Here is a 22,746-nt window from a genome sequence, read left to right as displayed (position 1 = left end):
TGGAGAAAGTTCGGACTCGTGGTGGACAGCCATTCAGAAAGACAGGGAGAGCAAATGTGTCCTCCATGACCTCCACTGGCTTCTGTTGCGGTCCGCATCCGATTCAAGACGCTCAGCAAAGTCGCGTCTCTTCTCTGTTCTGGCACCTCAGTGGTGGAATGAACTCCCGACCATTTTCAGGACAACGGAATCACTCGTCATCTTCCGCAAAACACTCAAGACTTATTTGTTCAGACTTCACCTCGACCCCGACTTGGATGACTCCCTCCCCTGCTAAATGTAAATGTAATAGAGCTCAACAGTGAGGTTCCGGAAGTGAAAATGCCATTCATATTCTGCACATAGATTTTGATTATTGGCCATAATGTCGTAACCATCTAAAGTAGACTTACCACGAGCTATCAGATTGTCAAACGATGATATATGATCCTGTAGAAGTCACAAGTCCGTATGATATCAATCTTGTTTTGAGAAAAACATGTTTTATTCGCGATGTCATGGAGAAGTACTACACTACCCACAATCCTATAGTGCAACAGCGACGTCTCTGATTGGTGGAGCTCGCTGTTACCATGGAAATGTTTACCAAACCCGCGAATTTCATGTTAGCTAGTTACTGCTAACACTGAACTCTACGACCGTTTACCACAGAGCGGCCATGATTTCACTTTCACTACTGCCTTTATTTAGTGATGAGGAGAAGAGTTTATTAAGGGTTCAGCCGAACATAAAATTTGCGGGTTCGGTAAACATTTCCATGGTAACAGCGAGCTCCACCAATCAGAGACGTCGCTGTTACATTCGCAGTGGTTTATGGGATGAGTAGTTGCTTTACTCTGAAGATTATTATGTACACAGTCTTGTACCTTTGCTTTTTTCTCCATTTTCCAACATTTTTTTTGCGCCAAATTAAATGTTTTATGGTCACGATTCATCTGCTAGCTGATTGGCTTGGTTCCAGGCCTAAAACTCTTTATATAAGGATTTTATGAAACGTCAGTGGAGTAAATGAATGGCAAAGTCACTTCCGAAACCGGAGCCGTTAAAAAAGTGGGCGGTCACTGTTGAGCTCTATGGCCCCCTCACATGCCCATGGCCAGTATTTGTTCTGATGCTGTCACGAAACTTTACAGGTGTGTAGCCAAGATCAAAATAAATGCTGCATTCAAAGACAGGTGTTGTCTGACCAGATAACACTGAGTCATAATGTGGTTATGACTTCTGAGGAGTTGAGTCTGAGTGTCAACATGTTGACGGGTGTCGCTGCATAAAATCTTTTCTTCTCTAGGCTGAATTAAAAAATGTAACCAATACATGACACAAGCACCAAACGGCTCATCAGATACTGCTGAATTGTTTGTAGTCTTTAAGGGGAGCAAAAAAAGTCCATATTTGACTTCAGCAAATGACAGATCAGATTAAACCAGTGTTTGAATTATAGACTCCAATTGTGGCACCCATAATAACCAGGAATGCTTAAAGATACACCAAATTATTATTTTCACTTGACGTACCTGCCAGAAACTTGAGTCCTATAAAAATACAACACACTCAAGTAGAGAGAAGTGATGCGTCTGTATCGATGGGAGATGAACACTGATTGGTGCAGCCGCCGTCTTGGGAAATTTCCGGCTCCATTCTGGCATCGCCTTAATTTTCATTTAATCCCAGGAGCAGAAGTTTAACGAACCAATTAATTGCAAAATCAGATTAAATCCCTGAAAGCCTCCACATGATCTCTGTGTGAAGTGTTTCTCCAGCGCTGAAGGCGCACACATTATTGTCCCTCATTAATTTTTATTGTAGGATCTCTTTTAGAAGCCAACAAGTCCTCGAGTCGCAAACTCTCCGTACCTTTTTTATCCTCGTCCACAGTCTTAATGAAATTCCACAACATAACTTTATTAGATATAATACCATGGGGGCTTGTATCTGCTGTGTCCAGAAGCACCAGTCCTGCAGTCAGAAGCTCTATTTCAGAAATATCCTTATCTGTGACACACATACGTACCGATAAATGTAACCGTCTGACCCCGAGGCCAGCTCAGACAAGACTATGCCTTCCACTCCAGATTAGACACCAGCTGAAGGCCAAGGATCCCCCCGCCCGGCCCCTCAGACAGACGGCAGACCCCGCGACAGACAGCCCAGTCAGTAATCCTGAGGAGGGAGCTGCACATCCCTGACCCCTCAAAGTCCAAATCTTGGATTATGAAGGTGACATTGGTCCATAGAGAGTAGGGGGCTCTACACACCTCATTACAGAGAAAGCAGGATAAGACCGGAGAAGCACTGAGACGTCTGAGCTGGTCGGGGTCACAGGCGGTAGAGCAGCAGAAACTAATGCTGATTACAGATTCCTGTGAGATGTGATTTAAAGGGACAGTTCAGCACAAAATCAAAAGTGCATATTTTTCCTCTTACATGTGTTGCCATATATAAATGTAGTGTGGCAAGAAAATCGACAACACAGGAAGAAAAAGAGGAGGTGCAGCTGCTAGACGCGAAGAGCAGAAATCTGTATTTCATTTCAGTTTTCAGAGTCATGATGATAAATTCAAATCCAGGCAGAATTCCCAGGAGACGCAACGTGCAAAAACAAACACCTCAAAGATATGTATATTTATTCCTTAATTATAGAAGTGCAATCAGAAGTGGGAAGTAACTAAAAACGAAGACGTTACGGTACGTGATGCTTGATTTTTCATCTATCTGTGCTGGTATTTATCTTGTCTTGCAGCTTTTTACTTTTCCTATTAAACACAATTATCTGTACTTTTTCTCCTTACATCTTATTTTCAAAACAGGCTCATTACTTTAGTTTGAATACATTTGAGGGCAATTATAGATTAATTTTATTTTCCAACATCACGATACTGATATCAGTTTCTTCAGTGCATATCACGCACGGCAGACGTAGTGAGATGAAACGACGTTAAAGACGTAAGAAGACGTAAACAGAGAGGGAGACTGGAATGGGAGAAAAGGTGTGTTAGTGACAAACGCTCAGGTTTAATTACCTTTGTACAGAAATCACTGCTGGAAATGTACTTCAGGGGACACTCTACACTGCAGAGCCTGTACTTTCTTTTTTTTCTTGAGTAAAGACTTTCGATCAGTACTTCTACTTTTACCAGAGTCTTTTTTTTTATCTGTTATCTGTATTTCCACTGGAGTTTACAATATGTGCTTTTGTCTCCTCACAGGAGAAACTGGCTAAAGTTTAAACTTAAAGATAACACAACTGATTGTGCAGAAATTCCTGGACTGACGTTAGATTACCCGGCCTGAATTATTATGTCAGCCTGCCCCCTGCTTCCTTCTGTGCAGTGATACGGAAAGAAAATAGTTCTAACATGAAAATGCTCACAAAAAGGTTCACAAGCTCATGATTTCTGAAAAGAGAGGCAGACATCTTTAAAGCCTTGCAACTCTCACGAAAAACAATTTAGATCGATAATAGGACATCAGTTTAGAGGGGGGAAAAAATATAATTTTGTGGTGAACTGTCCCTTTAATTGAATAAGGGCTGGTATAGAATGTATTGAATCAGATAAGCCGAGCTGCTTATACTCTTTAATGTGCCTCGACAGTAGAGATATTAGATTTTGTGCCACAAACCAAAAATGTTGTTGCGTTCAGGGACTCACTGAGTGGCTTCTCTGAGGTGGAGTGATAAAGTCATTACAATGGCATACCACTGGGATTCAGAGAGGACTGGTCTGGCCCTAATGGACAGTCCAGAGTGGTACCAGGCAGGCGGGCGACTGCAACAAATAGTGCTGTGAGACCACAGGCAGGATGAACGTTAATGACAGGACAGTCTGCGTTGGTTAGAGGGCACTTCTGCCCTCAGCGCCGTCCTCCAGGGAGTCTCTGGTTACAACACGAAGGACTTCACTGGTGATGATGCAACTTCCACTCTCAACAACACCATCACCCTGTTTGTTGGCGTTTATCCCCCGAACAACACAGACTGATCAGCTTTTATTTCTGTTTGCAATAAGACAAATTGTAATGATCGATGTGACGATGATGAGAAAAACTCAGAGCGGCTTCAAAGCTCAAATTAACGGCCATGTTGGATGCCATATGTGAGGCCTCATAATCTCATTGGACAAGGCCAGAAGTCCTGATCCTCTGAGAGCACGGAGGAAATCAGCTGTTGTGCAAAAAGGCTTGAAAGACAATGTACGGAAAAGGTTTTGACTGCTGCACACTTTGAGCTGCTGCAGAATCACGGCGTGAGACGAGATGAGAGCATCTTCGGGTGACATTATCCTGCAACACCACCAGGAGTAAAGCTATGCTAATGCCTGAAGGCCAATTAGAGTCGAAGCAATTACAAAAAATCAAAAATGTGATTAAAAAGAAAGAGGTCTGACGACTTTGGTGCCATCTGTTCCAGCCTATCAGGAGACACAAACATGCCACAGATGAGCAATGTGAACATGAGCAGCGTGTTGGAGAGTTGATTACACTCACAGCTGCGATGTCACATATGTTAAAGTAATGACGCTCGTGTGAAAGTGAATCAAAGCGTTTTATTTTTAGCTTTCATGTTCAAGTGGAATGAGTGCTAATGTGTGTACAAATGACATAGCACTATAAGCTACGCGGATACAGTAAGTACAGTAACAGTGAGTGCTTTGATGCCATTATCTCGGGGGGATTACTCCTCCCTCTCGGCTCGGTGAATAAACATTTACACACGTTATGAAAACACTGTTTTACACTGATTCGTCCTGAGCCCTGGAGCCGCGATACAAGAGAAGATGAAACATTTAGTTCCAGCAGCACACAACAACATTTGGACGTGAACGGCTCTGTTGCATCGGAAAAACAGATGCCGGAGAAATCTGCCTGATTGTTTCGAGGGGACGACATGTCGAGAGATGTTCGGTTGCGCTCCGTGTTGTGACAAGTTGTTTTTCGACATGCAGCAGAGCATTCACAGCTCCGGCTCCTGCCAATGAGGAGCTGATGTACGTTAACGGCGCGTCGCAATCTGACAGCGCTGAATGCAGCACTTAGTTTTGACCCGACAAGCCCGAGGTGTGGCCGCGTGTTCCGCGGTAATGAGTAATTTACGGTAACATCTGCCCCGTCTCACAACATGAGTTCTCAACCCCGAGTTATGTAAGTCAGGTTGGTCCCACACGACGCTACGGAGCCACTTTTTGGAGGAGCGATTAGATCTGGATTAGCCGTGTCAGCACATACATGTCAACTGCAAGTCTACTGTCTCAGATTAATGCTTGCCCTTCCTATCGGATTAGGATTAGGGTTTAAACAATGCAGAGGGATTAAGGGACAGAGAGGAAGGCAATTGTCTTGTTAACCTCTGAAAGTTTGGCTAACAGTGCTTATCCTCGAGGTCTCTTCTGTCTGGTTTTCTGCAGGCGCTAGTTGTGTCCCTGAGATCAGGCCGTCACGGTCCTTGAAGACGAATACTTCCATTTAAAGAAGCCTCAGCTGTACTGGAAACACAACTTCCTGTCGGTGACTCAACCGAATCAACAGTCTTGAACATTTGCTGCTCTTAATAACCTTTTTCTCAGCCGTCACGATGTGCAGATAATAAAAAAATGAGCTCCTCGCAATTTTCAGAACAAACTCGAGGCTATAAATACAAAACCATTCTGCGAGTCAGACTCCTCATCCTGTTTGGCTCTGCCTGACCTTGTGTAACAGCTCATTCAGTTTGCAAGCGAGTGAAAAAGGTCAGCTAACCAAATATGAGAAAAAAAGATCCTTTAATCCCCACAGGTGCAGGAGGTAACGTACCTGAGTGATGTCATATTCTGCAGGACTCAACAAATTCAGCTCTTAATCAGACGTCTATTATAGTCAAGCACAGAACTATAAAACCTGATATAAGAGTAATCATGTCCAATTCTTTCAGATACAGCGAAGAATATCCACTTCTTTGTCACCCGCAAAGAAACTCCCCAGACTCCCTTAAAGGATCCTTCAGTTTAGTTTGTTGTTGAGTTTGGAGGAACTTTACGAACATTGTGAAAAACTAAACATCACAAATGATTAATCATCCACGCCTTCCTGTAAATTCGGCATTGAATGAAATCCATTAACTTGTTTTCTTTCCTTGTATAAAGTGTCAGTTTGACCCGACAACACTGTACCAGCCTGTCTGCTGCTTCCGTGTGCAAATTGTGTCTATCCTGCTAACACCTAGCAGTAGTTTAAGTTTGCTTTGAAGCTGTTTGAACCAACTGTTTTGACTGTTTTTACCATTTTACCTCACTTTATGAAATAAGACAACATTTTATTGAAAGTAAACCGTTATCAATATTTGCTGCTTCTTTGTCGCCTGCACTCCCTTAATAAATCACTAAAGTTTGTGAGTTGCTGAGATGCGAGAAAGATGGTAAAATCAGGTCTGAACGGCCTCAAAGTTGTTGCAACTAATGTCACGTAAAGGCTTAATCAATAACATCACAGCAGGGCTTCAGGAGCAAAGTCCTTAATCACTGATTCGACAGCAGTGACTCAGCACACAATGCAGTGGATGAATGACTTGCGATCGCTTCTGCAGGAAGACCAAACCTGTGAAACTCACTTCCTTGCGTGACTGACATCTTGGCAGAAAACACAGATTTGTCTTTGACATCATAATGAGGCTACAGTTCATCCTGCTGCCAGCGCCCAAACTCCAAACTTCCGTACATTTGTTCTCTAAACCAAACACTCTGGCTGTCGAACGGTGTTTTATTTTGCCTCACTTTTTATTGAGCGGCTCAGATTCTATTCCCCCGGTGGAAGCTGCCAAGTGGATGTGTGAAGTCGCTTGATGCTCAGAGCTGCCAGGTGTCTATTTTCCTTGTCTTCCCAACCTTCAAACAACAGCAGCCTCCCTTACAACAGCCTGGAGGGATGTGCGCTAACAGCTATTCCCCAGTTGGGAGCCTAGCAATTACAGCACCCCTCCTCTATCCCTGTAATTGCAAAGGGAGCTGCTTCCTGAGCGATCAGACAAGCGAGCCTGCCACCAGGGAGACCGGCCTCATCACCTCTGGCAGCCCCAGGTAAATGAGGGTGTTTTTGTCGGGGAGTTAAATAAAGGTTGTTAATAGAAGTGGGCGATTCATATCTGGCCGTGACCTTGCGCTCTGCGGTTTGCTGTGCTGCATGACGGATGGGACAGCTCGAGCTCGAGGCAGAGCGAAGCAGGAGCTGCGTGACGAAACATATTGGCAGAAGATGCTAACTGTTGCTGAAATCAAAACAAATGCATGCATCGTGTAATTATACGACTGAATGTGGTGTCATCAGCAGCACAATCAGCTCTACGATCAGGATGTAGTGCATGATGTCGACGTCCAACGTGAACACATGAACACAAAGGCTTGAAACCCGACCTCACTTCATATTGAGGAGTGTTAAGTGTCACCCAGGGACATGAAGGAATTCCAGTGTTTTTCACAATAACATCTCTCCAGATGAGAAACCTGACACTGTGTTATATGTTTGTGGGGGTCATGGCAACAAAACCCTCATAGCGGTGGCAGCAGGGGGGGCTGAGACTGCTAATGGTAGTTAACAGTGCTGAGCTAATTAGCCCGTTAGCAAGTGCAAGATGGTGATTTAGACACAGCAGTGCACCTTTGCCCTGCGGGGATCCAGAAATCTGTACAGGTAAGGTGGAGGCGGTGCATTAAAGAGGCATACGAGTTCATTTAAAGGGACAGTTCATGCAACATCTTACCTGTCGTGCTGTTTATCCATGTAGATTGTTGAGCAGTTTCACGTAGGAACTATTTTCTTCTTATAAAACTGAAACAACCGTATCAACACGCAGAAGGAAGTGAGCATCTACATGGACGAGAGGCGATCAAGGCAGCGTGGTAGTTAGCTTCGTCAGCTTGACTCGACCACGAGGAGATGCACATTTCCTTCATATATAATATATATATGTAATAAGACATGAAACTGCTGACAACACTTGACGTGAAATGTCCTTTTAAACAAATAAAACAACATAAACCAGTCAGTATAGTTTGAAATGTGGCTGAAGCAAAAGATGGGAAACCGTTCATGATTTTGGTAAAACATTTTTATTTCTTACTTCATAAAAACGACACGACTGCACCTTTTTAATCCACTTCTCACTCGTCTAAGCTGCTTCATTTTCACGTTTTGTAAAGCATACAGCATAGTAGTGCCTCAACAGCGGGGTCGCAGTACATCGTTGTGGAACGACGTCTGTTAAAATGCTGACGAATGCTCCTTTTTATAAAAGGCTGACTAAAACTCAACCATGCACGACATTTAAATTAAAGAGTTTTGGTCCGAGGATTGTTTTATTTGAATTCTCTTCAGCTGCGACTGAAAAATAAACTAGAGAAAGATTTAGAGGACTGCTTATTTTCTGTCAGTTGGATTAAGGGGCATCATTAACACATCTCGTATCACCTGTGGTGAGCTGTACAGGATGATCAATGGGAGCCATTTCAGGACAGATCGATGAATGCGATTAAGCCACATGAATATTTTTTTAAAGGAGCATGAACTGATCGGGCGTTCTGAAGCCTACGCGGCAGGTTTTTCGGATAAAAACATCCCGAAGAATCGTGACAGGACCCTCGATTGGATCCAAATCAACATTCCTTTGTAGAAACGGTATAAATAGTGGTTAAGTCAAGATATTGCAGTGGAAATTCGTATTATTATATTAACTTGGAAGTTGGCTCAAGGGTCAGCCATAAACTTACGACCATTAATGGATCCATGTTTTATTGCGCTGCTCCAGAGATCAAGGCAGTGCCATCACTCAGGTCTAATTGACATGATGAGGAGCTATTACTGTATTGATCCACCTGGCAAGTGGCACTGGATCAGCTGAGGCCCGTATCGACCTGACTAAGTGGGTCCACGGACCTCTGAGGGTCAGGCAAATGTTAAGGGGATATTAGCAGTTGTTTGTAAAGTTGGATCTCATTCAGTTTAAGGTGAAGTGAGAGCAGCACTTGGAGAAAAAGTCGAAGGAGGAGATATCCACTCGAAGCCAAGGGGAAGAAATAAAAAAAAAAAAAGGATACCGACCCTGCTCAGAATACCCGTAAAAACATTGTGCTTGTAGAAAACTGTTGATGAGAATTAAACATGTGTGTGGTAGAGCATGAAGAAAACTGGTTAGGCAGCTTAGTGAGTTAATATCATAACAATAAATTATCATAAAATAGACTTCTGAACTTTTTACACACCACCAAATACTGTACAACAATATCTCTAGAGTGATCAAATAAAAAAAACACAGACGAGGGACCGGCATGAGTCCGTCACATCCGTCAGTCCCAGCCAAAGTCATGACCAGTCATCTGGTAAAACTTGCTATTAAAGGGTTTATAAAAGTCCCGTAGCCTCTGCACCACCTCTGGGTCAATATTCGGATGGGTCCTGCCTTTGGTTTTGCCCAGGCAGTGCGGCTTGCTGTTCCCCTCGGGTCTCTTAAGACAGGGGAAGCCCTTTGCCGGGTTAAAGTGGAAATGCTTCTCCGTGACCACCCGCCTGAGCCCGAGAAAGTCCTGGACGCGAGCCATCTCACCTGCGGGGTCGCTAATCAAGCGCTCGCCGCTAACAAACAGCAGCTGCTCCATGGGGAAGTGCTGGAGCCAGCGCTCGAGGTGCTTGGCGTACATGCCGATCTGAACGGCGCTCCACGTGGTGTCGATCAGACCCGCCGACATGTTCTTAAAGGTCAGGCTCTCGAAGGACGGGATGTCCGGCTTCTTGGAGCGAGTCTGGGTGTAGTCGGAGATGGCCCGCGTGACGGGATCCCGGACCACTATGATGAGCTTTGTGTCTTTAGACATGGTGTAGATTCGAGCAGGGACCTCCTTGGTGACGTAGTAGCTGGGGGTCTTCTCCATCGTCAACTGGCCCTCTGACGACTTGGGCATCAATTCCCTGCAAAGGACACAAAAACACAGATTTACACGTGAGCTGCAGGCACAAAAACAACCCTGTTCATCTTTGTAATGCCAGCCAACAACTTTTAAATAGCTCCCCCAAACAGGAAGACGAGGTTTTCAGTGACAAAGAAGCTCTGTGGCAGGTTTAAAGCACTGTCAGGCAGGAGCAAGTCAATCATCATCAACGAGACAATTGTAGACATCACCGGCAACATTAGGAGAGTCTGTGAGTGTACCCAAAGTGACAGGAAGTGGCAGGTAGAGCAGGAGTCCTTTCAATCATCCCTGATTGCATGTGTGCACAATACACAGTTCGTGGCGTGTTCTGAACCCAAACCCCTGAAGGACGACGTTCGTCTCCTGCTGCTGCATTTAATCGACCTAAAGACGCCAATCCTCTCTCAAAGCCCGCAATCCTCACATTGAAATATTCCACACCTTCATTACATCACACAAAGGGCGGTTTAGCTGTGAATAGGCGGTATTATGCTTCTTAATGTCGTGCCACAGCTGCACCTTCCTCCTCATATTTGTCAGTGATTTTGAGTCAGATGTGAGGGGTTTTTTTGGAGAAGGCGTCCACTCCTGTGGAGAAAAAATGCAAAGCTCTGGAGCTGTCTGTTCCCATAACTGCATATTCTTCCTGACCCTGGACGGCTCCGGTTGATCATAATATAGCCTGTTAACTGCAACCCCGACTGGATAATGGCTAAAGTGAGCCAAGGGGGATTAGGACTAAGCCAAACACGCTGGAGCATTAGAGGCTGGTCGACTGCCTCGTTGGCTGGCTCGTCTCCGCAGAGAGAGGAGGGGAGATACGAGGCCACGACGATGAGACTTAATCCCCGAAGAAACACAAGCGATGGACGTGATAACACAAACTCCTGAACCACTGCGTGCAACACAAAGTTACATTCTGCGAGATTATATTTGGTAGCAATTCTCTCCTTCTTGAGGTTTTTCTACCGTCGCTAAAAAAGGATCTTAGGGGAGTTCTTCCTCACTCAAATCGAGGATCTAAAGACAGAAGATGTTGTGAACTGCATTCATGTGTGCTTCGCTTTTGTGTTGCGTCTGGTAAAGTCTGGGCTTATTCGTTTTTTCACTGAATGTACTGCTGTGATTCAGAAAAAGCAAAACGTCAGTCAAAGCACAATACTTCAGTAAATGTACTCATTAAAGTTAATTTCCACCATTAGCTCACTTCAATCAGAACCAGCCTGCGGCGTTATTTTTCTCTCACCGGACAAACTCTTCAACCTTGTACATCGTTATAAGTAACCCCCAGAAAATCAGCTCTGATTGCAGGCGTTTTAAAATTGCACCCGATCGATCTGACATCTGTTGTTTAAAAACTAATCGACAGTTTAATCCCAGTTAAATAAAACTATAAACTTTTCACTAGCTGTGAATACTCTGAATAAAAAGTGTGGCTGCTCACTTCCAGTGTTAATTATGGAGGTGCAGCGGGGACGAGCTCAGACTTTCTTCCTGGGGACATCACTTCATACGGTGTTTTTGTAGCCCAACAAAGTAGCATTGACGAGATTAATTTATTAACGACGGCAGAACACACTGTTTGGTCCCTGCAGTCCCTGATATGGGAGTATATCTCAACACACGTCTTGAATGCAGGAGCAGTGAAGATGGAAATCACTCCAAGCCCAGATGTGATGTCACAAGCCTCCACGAGCCTGCGACGTACCCCGTGCTGGTTCAAGTTCGTCACTCTTGAATTACCGCAGTGTTCGATGATATTGCCATGTTTTGATTTTGTTAGCGGTTGATCTAAAAGGAACAACGGGGAAGCGGAGGAGCCGTGTCATTAAAGTGATCACAATAATTTCCAACCATCTGTTGGTACACGAAACAAGGAGCTTCAGTGTTCCTCTCCAAGCCCAGCAGCTTTCATCTTACAAATTGATGTGGTGGAAACGAGCCGAGGAACGCGCTGGAAGATTTTTTTTTTTTTTCTTTTTTGACTGTGGGGAAAAAAGCTGTTGCGATTATGGGAAAAGTAGCAAATCAAGAATACCTCATTACAGCCGTACGAACACACACGGGGTTGTGTCGTCACCTGCTCTGCCCTCGCTTTCTATGGAGGATAGGAGGTCTCACACATTTGTTCCACTGCCTCAGAGCCTCAGCGAGCCGTTCAGTGTGGTGGGGGAAAAACCACAAACCCAATCAAGGTAATAGGTACGAGAGACACAAACAACTCTATCAGAACCCCCCCCCTGCAATTATCTGCAGCATCTCTTGGATACACACAGGCAGAGCGCTGTAGGCCTTTTTCACGGTTCCTCAAGGGACACGAAAACTTACTACCAATCAAACTTTCCACTCAGTCCCCGAGCAAAACAATCTGTGTGAGAAACACATGCATTATTCATCTTAGCGGAGACAGAGCAAGAGAGGGGGAGAGAGCGAGCGTCTCTGACGGAGCCACGAGTGAGAGAGTCGCCTTAGGGGGGCAGATGTAGCAAGCTTTCACAATTTGTTCTGCTTAATAAACAATGTCGCCTGGAACCAATAGGATTCAGTGCATCCTCATCTATCAATCAGCCCCGCAAAGGCGTCATCAGCGAGCTTTAAGAGAACTGGATTAAAAATAACAAAAAAACGTCTTGTCGCTAAAGTTGAGCCACCGCGCTGACTTTTGGCCCTTCATGAAATTTGCATTTTTGACTTCACAAAGCTCGAGACCCAGCATCTAAGTGGGCTCCAATCGATTCTCAAAGTCGTAAAGCAAAGATTCTGAGCTTTGGAGAATTCCTACCTATAATTGCCGCACTAGAAATAAATCTATATTGATGCTTCGGCGTGCACACAAACATCCTCTGCCCTCTAACCTGTCCTGGTAAACTGGCAGGACAACAGCAGGGCCGAGGAGATAACGCTGGCAGGCAGAGAGGAAGGAGATAAAGCAAGAGAGGAAGGAGTAAAGGGAGGATTAGATGGAATCAGGCGGAGGATGGAGGACGGTGGAGGATGACACCACTGACCCAGAAGCCTAAGTCCAAATTTTAAGTCACTGGCAACTTTAAATGCTGTGTGTGCGTCCTGCAGCACCTCGACAGCGACCTTCAGACAGATATTAAAGAAACAGTTCACCCGAGAATGAAAATGCTGTCATTATCCATTCACCCCCAGGCCTGTGGAAAAGTCAGGTGAGGTTTCGTAGTCCACAAAACCTTTCTGGAGCTTCACAACAAAACAACTTCGCTGGCGTTCTCCTGAACAACTGAAGTAGCAGAGGACGTTTTTAAAAGTAGAGGGCAAACCTCCGCCAAGGCCCACCTGTCCTCTTTATCCACAATACATTGTCTCATACTCACTTATAGATACCAGCCACCTTAAAACTATATGCCTGTTTCTTTTCACCAAGATCCATGAATTAGTACTGAAGAGATTAACAGAAATGTGAACACCCTATCCTGGAAAAATCCTGGATCGTCCTTTTATACAGATCCACACCAAAAGTTAATAGAGGTCTATTCTGGACCGAGATCCATCCGCCATGTTCAGTAATTTCTGTGTAATCCTGCTGACAAACCAACAAATCAAACAAACACAACGTCCTTGTTGGGGGTAGAAACTTAAAATGGCTCCACACAGCTCGTCCTGCGTGATCAAAGTCTCTGGAAGCCACGTGATTTTTCTTTCTTCGAAAGCAAAGTTATTTACACCCTGTTTCAGCCTGAAATCTTCGCTTTAGCTTCTCAGCTAAAAACATTAGCCTGCGTCCCGTCTGAAGTGCTGTAATAATGTTTAATAATGTCTTTTTCAAACCAATTTGGGTCCTGGGATTTCTGGAGACTTGAAATACGCCTGGTTACGACAAGCTATATAGAGCCATTTTATGTGTTTTGACTACAAAACGTGTCTACATATTCAATTCAACTTTAAGTCACTTTCTAATGTAAATGCTGTGTGTGCTTCCCTGCAGCAGTAGCACAGTAAACACCACCCGTACTGCGACAGACAGATATTAAACCAGGGCCGGTGCGTGTTGTGTTGTGTCTGCCGGGCGGTCAGGCGTGTCCATTTAAACTGGCTGCTGGCGAGACGGCGTTTGAAACCCGGTGCCTTGTTTACATTCACTGCTATCAGGAGGGCGGTTCAAAGGTAGGAATTTATAGCGTCGCCGCGTAGATGATAACCCTCCGTCATGAGTTCACTGAGGTAGGGAAGAAGTTCAGCGCAGGAAACTCCGACTTGACTCACTGTTTTTTTTTTTTGTGGGATCCGGCTCGACCGACTCTAATTGGCGTCTATGTATAATTCAGCCTCTCAGACCGCGATGACAAGCGACCGCTCCAGAAAACAACCCTCAGCATTATCTAATGTCATGATGGGTCCTAATCTTAGAACTCAGAGAGGTCGAGCTACTGTGGGAGTCGTTCCTCTTCTCAAAGACAGGATGGGAGGTGGTGGTATGCGGCCACTTATAATAATCAGACCGATATATACCGTGAGATGAGTTCCAGACATGAATCGGAGAGGAACGCATCTTTAGGGAAGGTGCTGCTCGGTCATTGCAGCCCGTCTTATCATGCGTGTGAAAGTCGTCGTCACCGCCGTTTACACTCAGGACCTTCATTATCTCAACAGCATTCCTACACAACAATGATAGTGCAGAGAATGCCTTTTTTCCCATCCTCCATTATTACTGTCAGTATGCAGAACTCAAGGCCACCTGGCTGTCTGATGGAGACAGGCCCAGTGTCTGAGGAGGAGGAGGAGGAGGAGGAGGAGGACGAATAGTGCAGGAGCCATTCTGGTTTCCCTCACACAACTGTCAGCCTTACATTAACACATAACAGTCCTGACAGTCAGTTGTTTATAGAGTCAGCCTGCACTCTCTAACAGGGTGGTGCTGCTGGAGGAAAACGCAAACCAACAACGCTGAGCCGATCACAGCGGAGCTTGTTTATACACTCTGTGAAAGTGATGGAACAGTTATCAGTAATGCATCAGGACGTATACGAGGTTCTTAAAGAGTCAACAGTTTGCAATCTGTGTCAGTGTGAACAGACTGATTGTGTCTTATCCTGTTTTTTTCCTGTTTAAAGCTGAAATAAAGCAAAATGTAGGTTTTGTATATGAACCAGAAGACTGTATGCTACCTTGGCTAGGAACCATCAGGGAGATCTGTACCAGTGACCTGATCTCCACTGAGTCTGTTTACAGGACTCGCAGTGCTACTGCACATGTGCAAAAATCCTTATTAATTGCAATCTGTTGATGAAGCATTAATATAAGGGACTTTGCTGGCCTTTTCCATATGCATTTCCATTACGAGTTTTGTTGTGCTGAGCCACGCCCGGGTTTGACCCTCTCTCCGGAGTTGTGCCCAGCCCGCCTCCAAGCAGGCGACCCATGGCGACCCCCGAGTGTCACCAGACACAAGAGAAATTTGTTTTTTAAAAGTCTCTGTGTGTTCAGCCTGCAGTAACTTTGTGTCTCTGTGGTTTGGAGTTCAGTTTCTCTCCAGGGTCCTTGATCGTGCTCTCAGATATCTGCTGTATTTTGCTGTTTCATCATCTTCACCCTGAGCTGTTTTCAGAAGACGTGCTACGTTACTGCGGCTGAAAACTAACTAGACTTTTATTGTGAAGAATCTTTAGGAAATTAAACGTGTTTGCCACCAAAGTGGTGGATATTTGTTGGCAGCTGTTCTTTGATAGTACTGCTGGGAGAAGATGTATTAAAGGCACACCTTCGCGCAGGTAGCCCTGTTGAGATGGAAATGAAAATCCCTGCCAGCATGTCTTCCTCTGTACTCCATGTTTCATAGCTGCTTGAGGCCACAAGCTCGAGCCGCTAAGTATATGTCTGTTCTTTTTCTGCATCCGTCCAACAGTGTTAAAGGAGTGCAGATCAATACTAGCAGCGGTATTAAACCGTTGCCACAGGAAATACTGAGCGTGTGACAAAAAGAGACAACAGCCGTCAGCTAAAACAACCTGAAGCGATCGAACAAGGCCAAGTGAGCTGCAGTCAAGTTTCTCATAGACGATAAAGTGGTGGAGGAGTTCTGAGCGAACAAAGAGACAGAAGCTGCATTCAGAGAGAAAGTGAAAGAAAAACGGCGACAGCCAAGAGAAAGGAGAGCGGAGGTGACTAATGCTGACGGAGTTTGTCAGAAAACATACTGGAATAACATTTTTCTGATATCAAATGTGTGTATTTGCAACACTTTAATTTCAATAAATGTGGGCAAATCCATAAATATAAAGTTAGAGTTTTAAATGCGACATGAGAGCTGATTCTTTGCATGCACGCGTGGCTGTTTCCGACTTTATATCGCAGTTGGTACAATTAGATAATTCCCCGCAGCACTTGCTGGTCTGAGAGGATCAGCAAAGGAAAACAAGACTTCAAAGAAGCCAAACAAAGATGGCCGAGGCAGATTGCTGCTTTCTAAAGTTGCTCTGACTTGCTGTCAGGGAGTCTCTGCAGCGAGAGACAGAGGCAGGAAACAGCACATTCTCTCTGAAGATACAACAAAAGAGTGCGATGAGGACGTCAACAACTCGAGGGGATGTAATGGAGTGAACTTGTTTTGTTTCAGCGTTTCCAAAGTGCTGTAATAAGTGCTGTGGTTTGACAAATTGCCTCAAGTGAAAGCCCAGGGGGTTGTGGCGGCAAATTAAATCCTCCATCTCCAGATTGGGGAGGGGAGGTGCACATTATCAGTATTGACAACCTAGTGGACTTGTTCTTGGAAGGATAGCATCACTTCGGTCCATCGGAAGGACCGTCGGAGAGAGAGGCCGCTTCTCCTCCTGCAGGTTGAAACATCTTAGGAATGTCTGAAACAACAGCGAGCGTGCGTGGATTGTTTCTTTTGAAGCATCTCATTATCGAACGCTCTCTTCCCTTCTTTTCCCGTCAGTGTGCTGACGCGTCAGTTTAAGCCGGGGGATACCTATATCCAGAGTTTTCTCACTTACAACAATCCCCCTTGTGTCCTTGCAAAGAGCTGAAACTGTCGAGTAAGCGAAAAAGCCACCAGCGGACTCAAACGAACCTGCTCATGGGAACTTTTCCATGCTGGGATCTCTGAAAGTCAACTTTCAGCCCCCCCGAAAAAGCTTTAAGTGTAGCGAGTCTTTTTTTTTTTCTTGGGCAGGTTCCAGTGAATGCTCTTTCCGATGAACTCCTGCTGGGCTTCGTCAAAGGGCACTTTCACCCTTCTGAGCACATTTGCATACAAAGTGAAGGCAGAGAAAACATGTTTCACACTAATTGTCTGCTCTTTTATTGTCAGGGTTAATGCAGACCCCGGGGGTTCTTCGAGCATCCCCTTTCATTGAGCTCGATAATACTGTTGCGCTTTCTAAAGACTCACTTTAAATTTACTGCCCTCTATCTGCCACTGGCCTGCAGTAAGCCTCCCTGGGGCTCTGAGGAGGATTACGCCGTCTTCTCTGACACCCTCAGTGAGTTAGTAAGAAGGCCGCTCATTGTTCTATATATGGAACCTCAAGAGGAAAACACAATTACAGCAATTATTCACATCTACTGTATAGAAACCTAGAAGACCTTGATTTGAGCGTGCATTCAGTCGGGCGAGTTGTTAACCTGCCACGATAAGACGTACGGGAGGAAGTTTTATTAAAGAAAGGCGGGGGCAAGGAGGCGCGCCATCGTCTGCCTGCGCCTCTTTCGCTGCATTGTGGTCGGCATCCTGCTGAGCCGGGGGGCCTCTCCTCTATGAGGGGCTCCGGCAGGATGGACACAGCGGACCTCCAAGCAGGATGGACACACCAATCACTGCAGATAAATAGTGCGGCACAACTCAATGCCACCACAGGAGCTGATAAGCCCACCCAGCGGACCGCTCCCCTCCCCAGGCTACTGCACGCCATTAGTCTGGGAGCGGTGAAGTGAAACATATGGGAAAACAAATCAACAAACACCTCCGTCTGCTCCCAGCTCATCTTGAAGACTCACTTCTGATAAGAGCTGCAATGATTAGGCCATAGGCAAAAGAAAATTAATGGCGCGAATCTGATAATCAATTAATTATTTAAGTTGTGTTACTAGCAAAAATGTCAAACATTTCCCGGATCAGCTTCTCAAATGTAAGAATTTTCTCTCTTTCTTCATCATTTATGATACGGAATGAAGAGTCTTTGTGTTTTGGACTGTTAGTTTGAGCACTTTGGGAAATTATGATGAGCATTTTTCACAATTTTTGGCTTTTTATAGACTAAACAATTTATCTTTAAGTCATGAAAGTAATCACTTCTGATCGCACATTACACTGAACAAAGTTAAAAGGTGTCATTTGTAGAAATCGCCAGAGTTTAAAGGTTGCCCAAAACTATAGAGGGCAGCATGACTGCTTACTGCTGCTCACTATACTGTTTCCTGTGTCTGTCTCCGCTGCTGTTAGCAAGTTGCTCGTTGAGCCGTGGCTAACAAGCTGATGGGAGTCTTCCTGGATCCTGACCTGGGATCACAGGCGAAGTCACCGTGGGCAACAGAGTTCAACAGGCCTCCCAGTGAACATAACTGGACACCAGACTGGGACTTGGAGTGTGTTCCCCACGAGTTGCTGAGTTTACGTCATATGATGGTGGATAAAGGTTAATATTGGGTCGATTGTAACATCTGTATTTGTGAAATATACTTCATGGCTTACATGATCTCTTGAAAAACGCAGAAACGTCGTTCATGTGGCTCCTGAGACCAAACAACGTCACTTTGAAGACACGAGATACATTACAGAGGCGATTTACAGTGGCAGAATACATGGCAGGCAGGACAAGGGAACTGCAGTAGAGTCAGAATATTTCCACATCTAACTCTGTGAATTTAGGATATATTTTGGTGAATTTAACCTTGAGGCAATTAAGCTCTTAGCTCAGTAAAAGAGAGAAAATTGAGGGTGTTTAGATGTTTGTTTTTTTTCAGTTTAGTGAGATAAATTAATGTCAAAATATTTCTTGAAATTTTGTGAGTTTATTTTGGCGAACAGCTGCTGCAGGCACACGATGGGGGTCAGACTAGCTCATTAGCATGCTAACCAGATATCTCTTTGACACACAGACGTTTTTGGCCTTATCGCAAATATTTCCTCTTTAACTGATTCCAAAAATTGTGTGTGAACGCTCATTCATCAAGTCCATGTACGTGTAAAAACTCATACATTCAACAGCGATGTGCTCGAGCCACAAAGCCAGGCGAAGGTGTCCTCAGAGCTCCACTAAATGATCATTAAGGGTGGACTCGGTGTCATGGAGCTCTGCTGTATGGGGTCAATCTGTAGCACAGCGCTCTCACTGTGACAACTCAAGCCAAGTTGTTTTAATTAGCGCGATCACCTCTGTGGGAAGCGAAGCCTTCATTATACACGTCTCGAGATGAAACAGTTTCCCACATCCACTATAGCTGCTAGTTTGGTATGCAGTTGCCTCTGTGAGCACGTAGCGAGCTACGTCTCAATTACACACGACGGGTTCTCGAGGCTGTTACTCGCATCAGCATTTCATTTTATTCATACATCGCCTGCTTGTGCATCAATTGTGGGTCGTAAAAACAGCAGGACAACTCGAAGTAAAGAGATCTCCGAGTTGCACATGTTGCTCAGTCTGCAGAGATGGACAAAAGATCTTTCTTTACAGACTAGTCATCCAAAAAAAAAAAAAAAATGTCCTTAAACCTGTCCGGAAATGCTTAAAGGAGCTTAAGCGAGAAGTCCTTTGAACAATGCTTCACTTAACCTATTGTAGCAGTATGGAGCCAGCTTTGAAAACAGTGTCTAGATCCTTTTGACATCGTCTTGTTAATCCCTCCGCTCAGCCAAATGGACACTCGAAACAGCAGTATCTCTTATTATCTCTTATTCACAGTGTGGTCGCTCTGATCTGAAGCAGTCAACGCCGCACCATTTCTGGGGGGGGGGAACAGTCGGGGTACATGAAAGATCGCTCATTTCCAGGAATAAATCGTGCTTGTCGCTAATTTCCACGAAGAGGAGGAAGTTGTGTAATAATGCAGCTGAGTCAACAGTAAAGAGCTTTCATATTGAGATGTAACGTACAAGGACAACAGTTGCCATGGCAGAGGATGCAATAAAATGTTGAAGGTGTGAGCAGCCGCAGGTCTCCGATCTCTGACGTCTTTTTGGATCGGAGATCAAAACAAATTGCTGCCGCTGAATCTGTACTCAGGAGCTCATGATCTTGATTCCAGCTCCTGGTTGCTGGAGGAAGATAGCGTGATGTAACTTGCTGACTCCAAACCATAAACCACGAGACGTTTCTTTGAACTGCGTCCAGAATTCAGGTCGAATTTAAACAGAAGCTCTGCGTTATCTTTTTGTTTTTTTTCCACCTGTCTTGTCAGACAGCCACAGGAGATCTAGATCCAAGGTGTAGATCCAGATGTGGGACAAATTCCAGGAACTCAAGAGTGAAGGTCGTGCAAACAGGCAGGAAATCGATTGTGCTTTTCAAAACGAACACGACAAACAACGTCGCTGCAAACAGAAGGTTTAATGCTTAAGTGCTGCTACGTAGTGTTGTCTCGTATTTGAATGCCATGACCTGCATCAATCTTTTACTTAAAACTTCCACTCCACAAATTTTTAACACAAATATTGTATTTTTTCCTCAGCTGCATTTATTTGACCCAGCAAATAAAAAATCTACAATCTACAAATCTGACTTTTAAGTTATTTTATCTGCAATCAGATTTAAAAAGCAAAGAAAAATTGACTTCAATAATCAGAACAATGCTGAATACAGGATTTAACAGGCTGATAACTGGTCTGATAACATAGTTTACAGTATAAACATGTGTGATGTATGTATAATTTACTTTTCATAGTTCAGTGCATTTAATATCAGACACTGTAAATACAGGACAATATGCTAGTAGGACGTGGGGCACTGCTGAGAAACAACAGCTGGTAGTTAGCTTGCATGCCATCAAAGCTAAGCTAACCAATTAGCCAAGACCCAGTAATGCAAGAGAAACATCCAGCGGGATTCAAGTTTCTGTTTTACCCAGCTAGCAGTGTCATTTTTGTTTAAAAATTTTGATTTATTCCACTGCTGCCCTAAAACTATTTTTATTTGCTGGCTAACTCGGCTGCTAACATTTAAATAGGGAGGTAAATAGGCTAATGCCACATCTTCTAACTGTAGTGCTGCAGGAAATTTAGCGGTAGTAAATAACTTTTAATATCAAAGACAATAAAATGATTTAGAAGCTAAATCTGGTGGTTTGGTTGTGAACTGCAACCTACTGAACACCGCTCGTGCCTGATTTGTCCGTTCTAGGCTACCGTAGAAACAAGATGTCAGACTGTGTAGATATTAAAGGCTCATTCCGAGATCGCAAAAACACAAATATTTGTTGGTTTCTTGTGATTTTACACCAATAAATGCATGATTATATATATTGAATTTTCAGTTTCATCTCTATCAATATGTGACTGTTCTCTGTTCACCATCTTTAATCTGCTTTAAATAAACAGCAATATGGTGGAATTTAAAGTCAGCTCACTTTCCTGTCATTTTATAAACTGACATAAATTAAAATAAAGTCACGGCACATACAAAACTCCAGCAGCAGGATCATTTCACACTACATTACTTCATGTTCTCACTTTCTCTGATCTTATTATCTTATCTCCTCCCTGGAGAACTATCAGTTGATCTCTCAGCTGATGATCACATCTTTTTGTTCTCTTTACTGTTGCAGACTTAAAGCACCTTGTCGAGATGATATCACGCAGCCGGGGTGTAAGTATTAGTTAAAAGAAGATAAACTTTAAAGGAGTCGGATACAAACATTAGATTCGGTTGGTGGTTTGATTCAAAGTAGATTAAAAAAAGCTGCATGAGTTGGTGTTATTACAAATTATTTAGAGGAAGAGGAAGAATGTTTTTATTCTGTTTCAGCCACAGAAAAGAGCCTCCATAACTGCATAAAACGCCTTTGAGCAAGGCATCAGAAGTGTTCAAAATGAAGCATCTCTCCCTCTAAGATATCAGATGTTTGTCGTACCTGTACCACTCCAGCCCCTTGTCGTAGTTGCGGTCGAAGAAGTGCGGCTCGGCTCCCACCGCCCTGATGTCCGGGTGCAGCCGCAGGAACTCCAGCAGCGCCCGGGTGCCTCCCTTCTTCACCCCGATGATGATCGCCTGGGGCAACTTTTTACTCTCCGACTCATTGAGGAAACCTGACATGGCATTATCATCCAACGCCTTCGCCTCGCCTCTAATCTCATCCCACTCCTCTCCTCTGCTGTCCAAGTCGTTCTCGTTATTCAGGAGGTCCCTGGACGCCCCGAGAGAGGAGCCCCGGCTGTCAGCCTCCGCGTCGCTCTCGTGTCTGTACGCCAGGTTGGGCATCGTGGAGCAGTAGCCGACGCAGCAGTAGATCATGTAGACCCAGAGGGACAGCATGATGCAGAACACGAAGAGTTTGTTCTTCACGTGGGATGATGATGGCACAACATGTAGGCTGTGTAGGATCGGACTATATTCCATAGGACCGCCGTGGGAAAGTTATATTCCAGTGAAGAGGCATGTTGGCAGCGGGCGCCTCACTCCTCAGCCATGACGCAAAAACCCCGGAGCACCCGCGCGTAATTCTCCCCAAAACCCGATGTGGAACTGTGCGTCCTCCTCCAACCTCCTGCTTCAACTCCAGCTCTGTGTGAGAAGTGGGGTTAATTATTTCTTATTGTAAATAGAAATAAAAATGTGAAAATAAAAAATAAAAAGCGCCGCCGAAGATCTCTCCAGGTGAGCGACACGCGCGTCAGGGAGCGGGTTCGACTCCCATC

The 22,746-nt window shown here is 44.5% G+C and overlaps 1 protein-coding gene and 1 long non-coding RNA gene across 2 annotated transcripts in view; one reads left to right on the top strand and one right to left on the bottom strand.

Annotated features, from left to right (window-relative positions):
- The window catches only part of LOC115575070 (uncharacterized), a 26,295-nt gene extending 10,295 nt beyond the window's left edge, over nucleotides 1-16,000 (top strand). Inside the window, exon 4 of the long non-coding RNA XR_003982623.1 lies at nucleotides 15,799-16,000. This is a non-coding gene — a long non-coding RNA (uncharacterized LOC115575070). The remainder of the gene's footprint in view (nucleotides 1-15,798) is intronic.
- On the bottom strand, nucleotides 8,057-22,746 carry hs3st3b1a (heparan sulfate (glucosamine) 3-O-sulfotransferase 3B1a). Its single transcript, XM_030406862.1, has 2 exons — nucleotides 21,963-22,746; nucleotides 8,057-9,927 (listed from the first exon to the last, which is right to left on the bottom strand). Exons 1-2 carry the CDS (start codon nucleotides 22,445-22,447, stop codon nucleotides 9,309-9,311), a joined length of 1,104 nt encoding a protein of 367 aa, XP_030262722.1. The 5' UTR covers nucleotides 22,448-22,746; the 3' UTR covers nucleotides 8,057-9,308.

Source organism: Sparus aurata, chromosome 23 (assembly GCF_900880675.1).
Source record: "Sparus aurata chromosome 23, fSpaAur1.1, whole genome shotgun sequence".
Classification (NCBI taxonomy): domain Eukaryota; kingdom Metazoa; phylum Chordata; class Actinopteri; order Spariformes; family Sparidae; genus Sparus; species Sparus aurata.
This window is presented reverse-complemented; position numbering and strand designations above follow the sequence as displayed.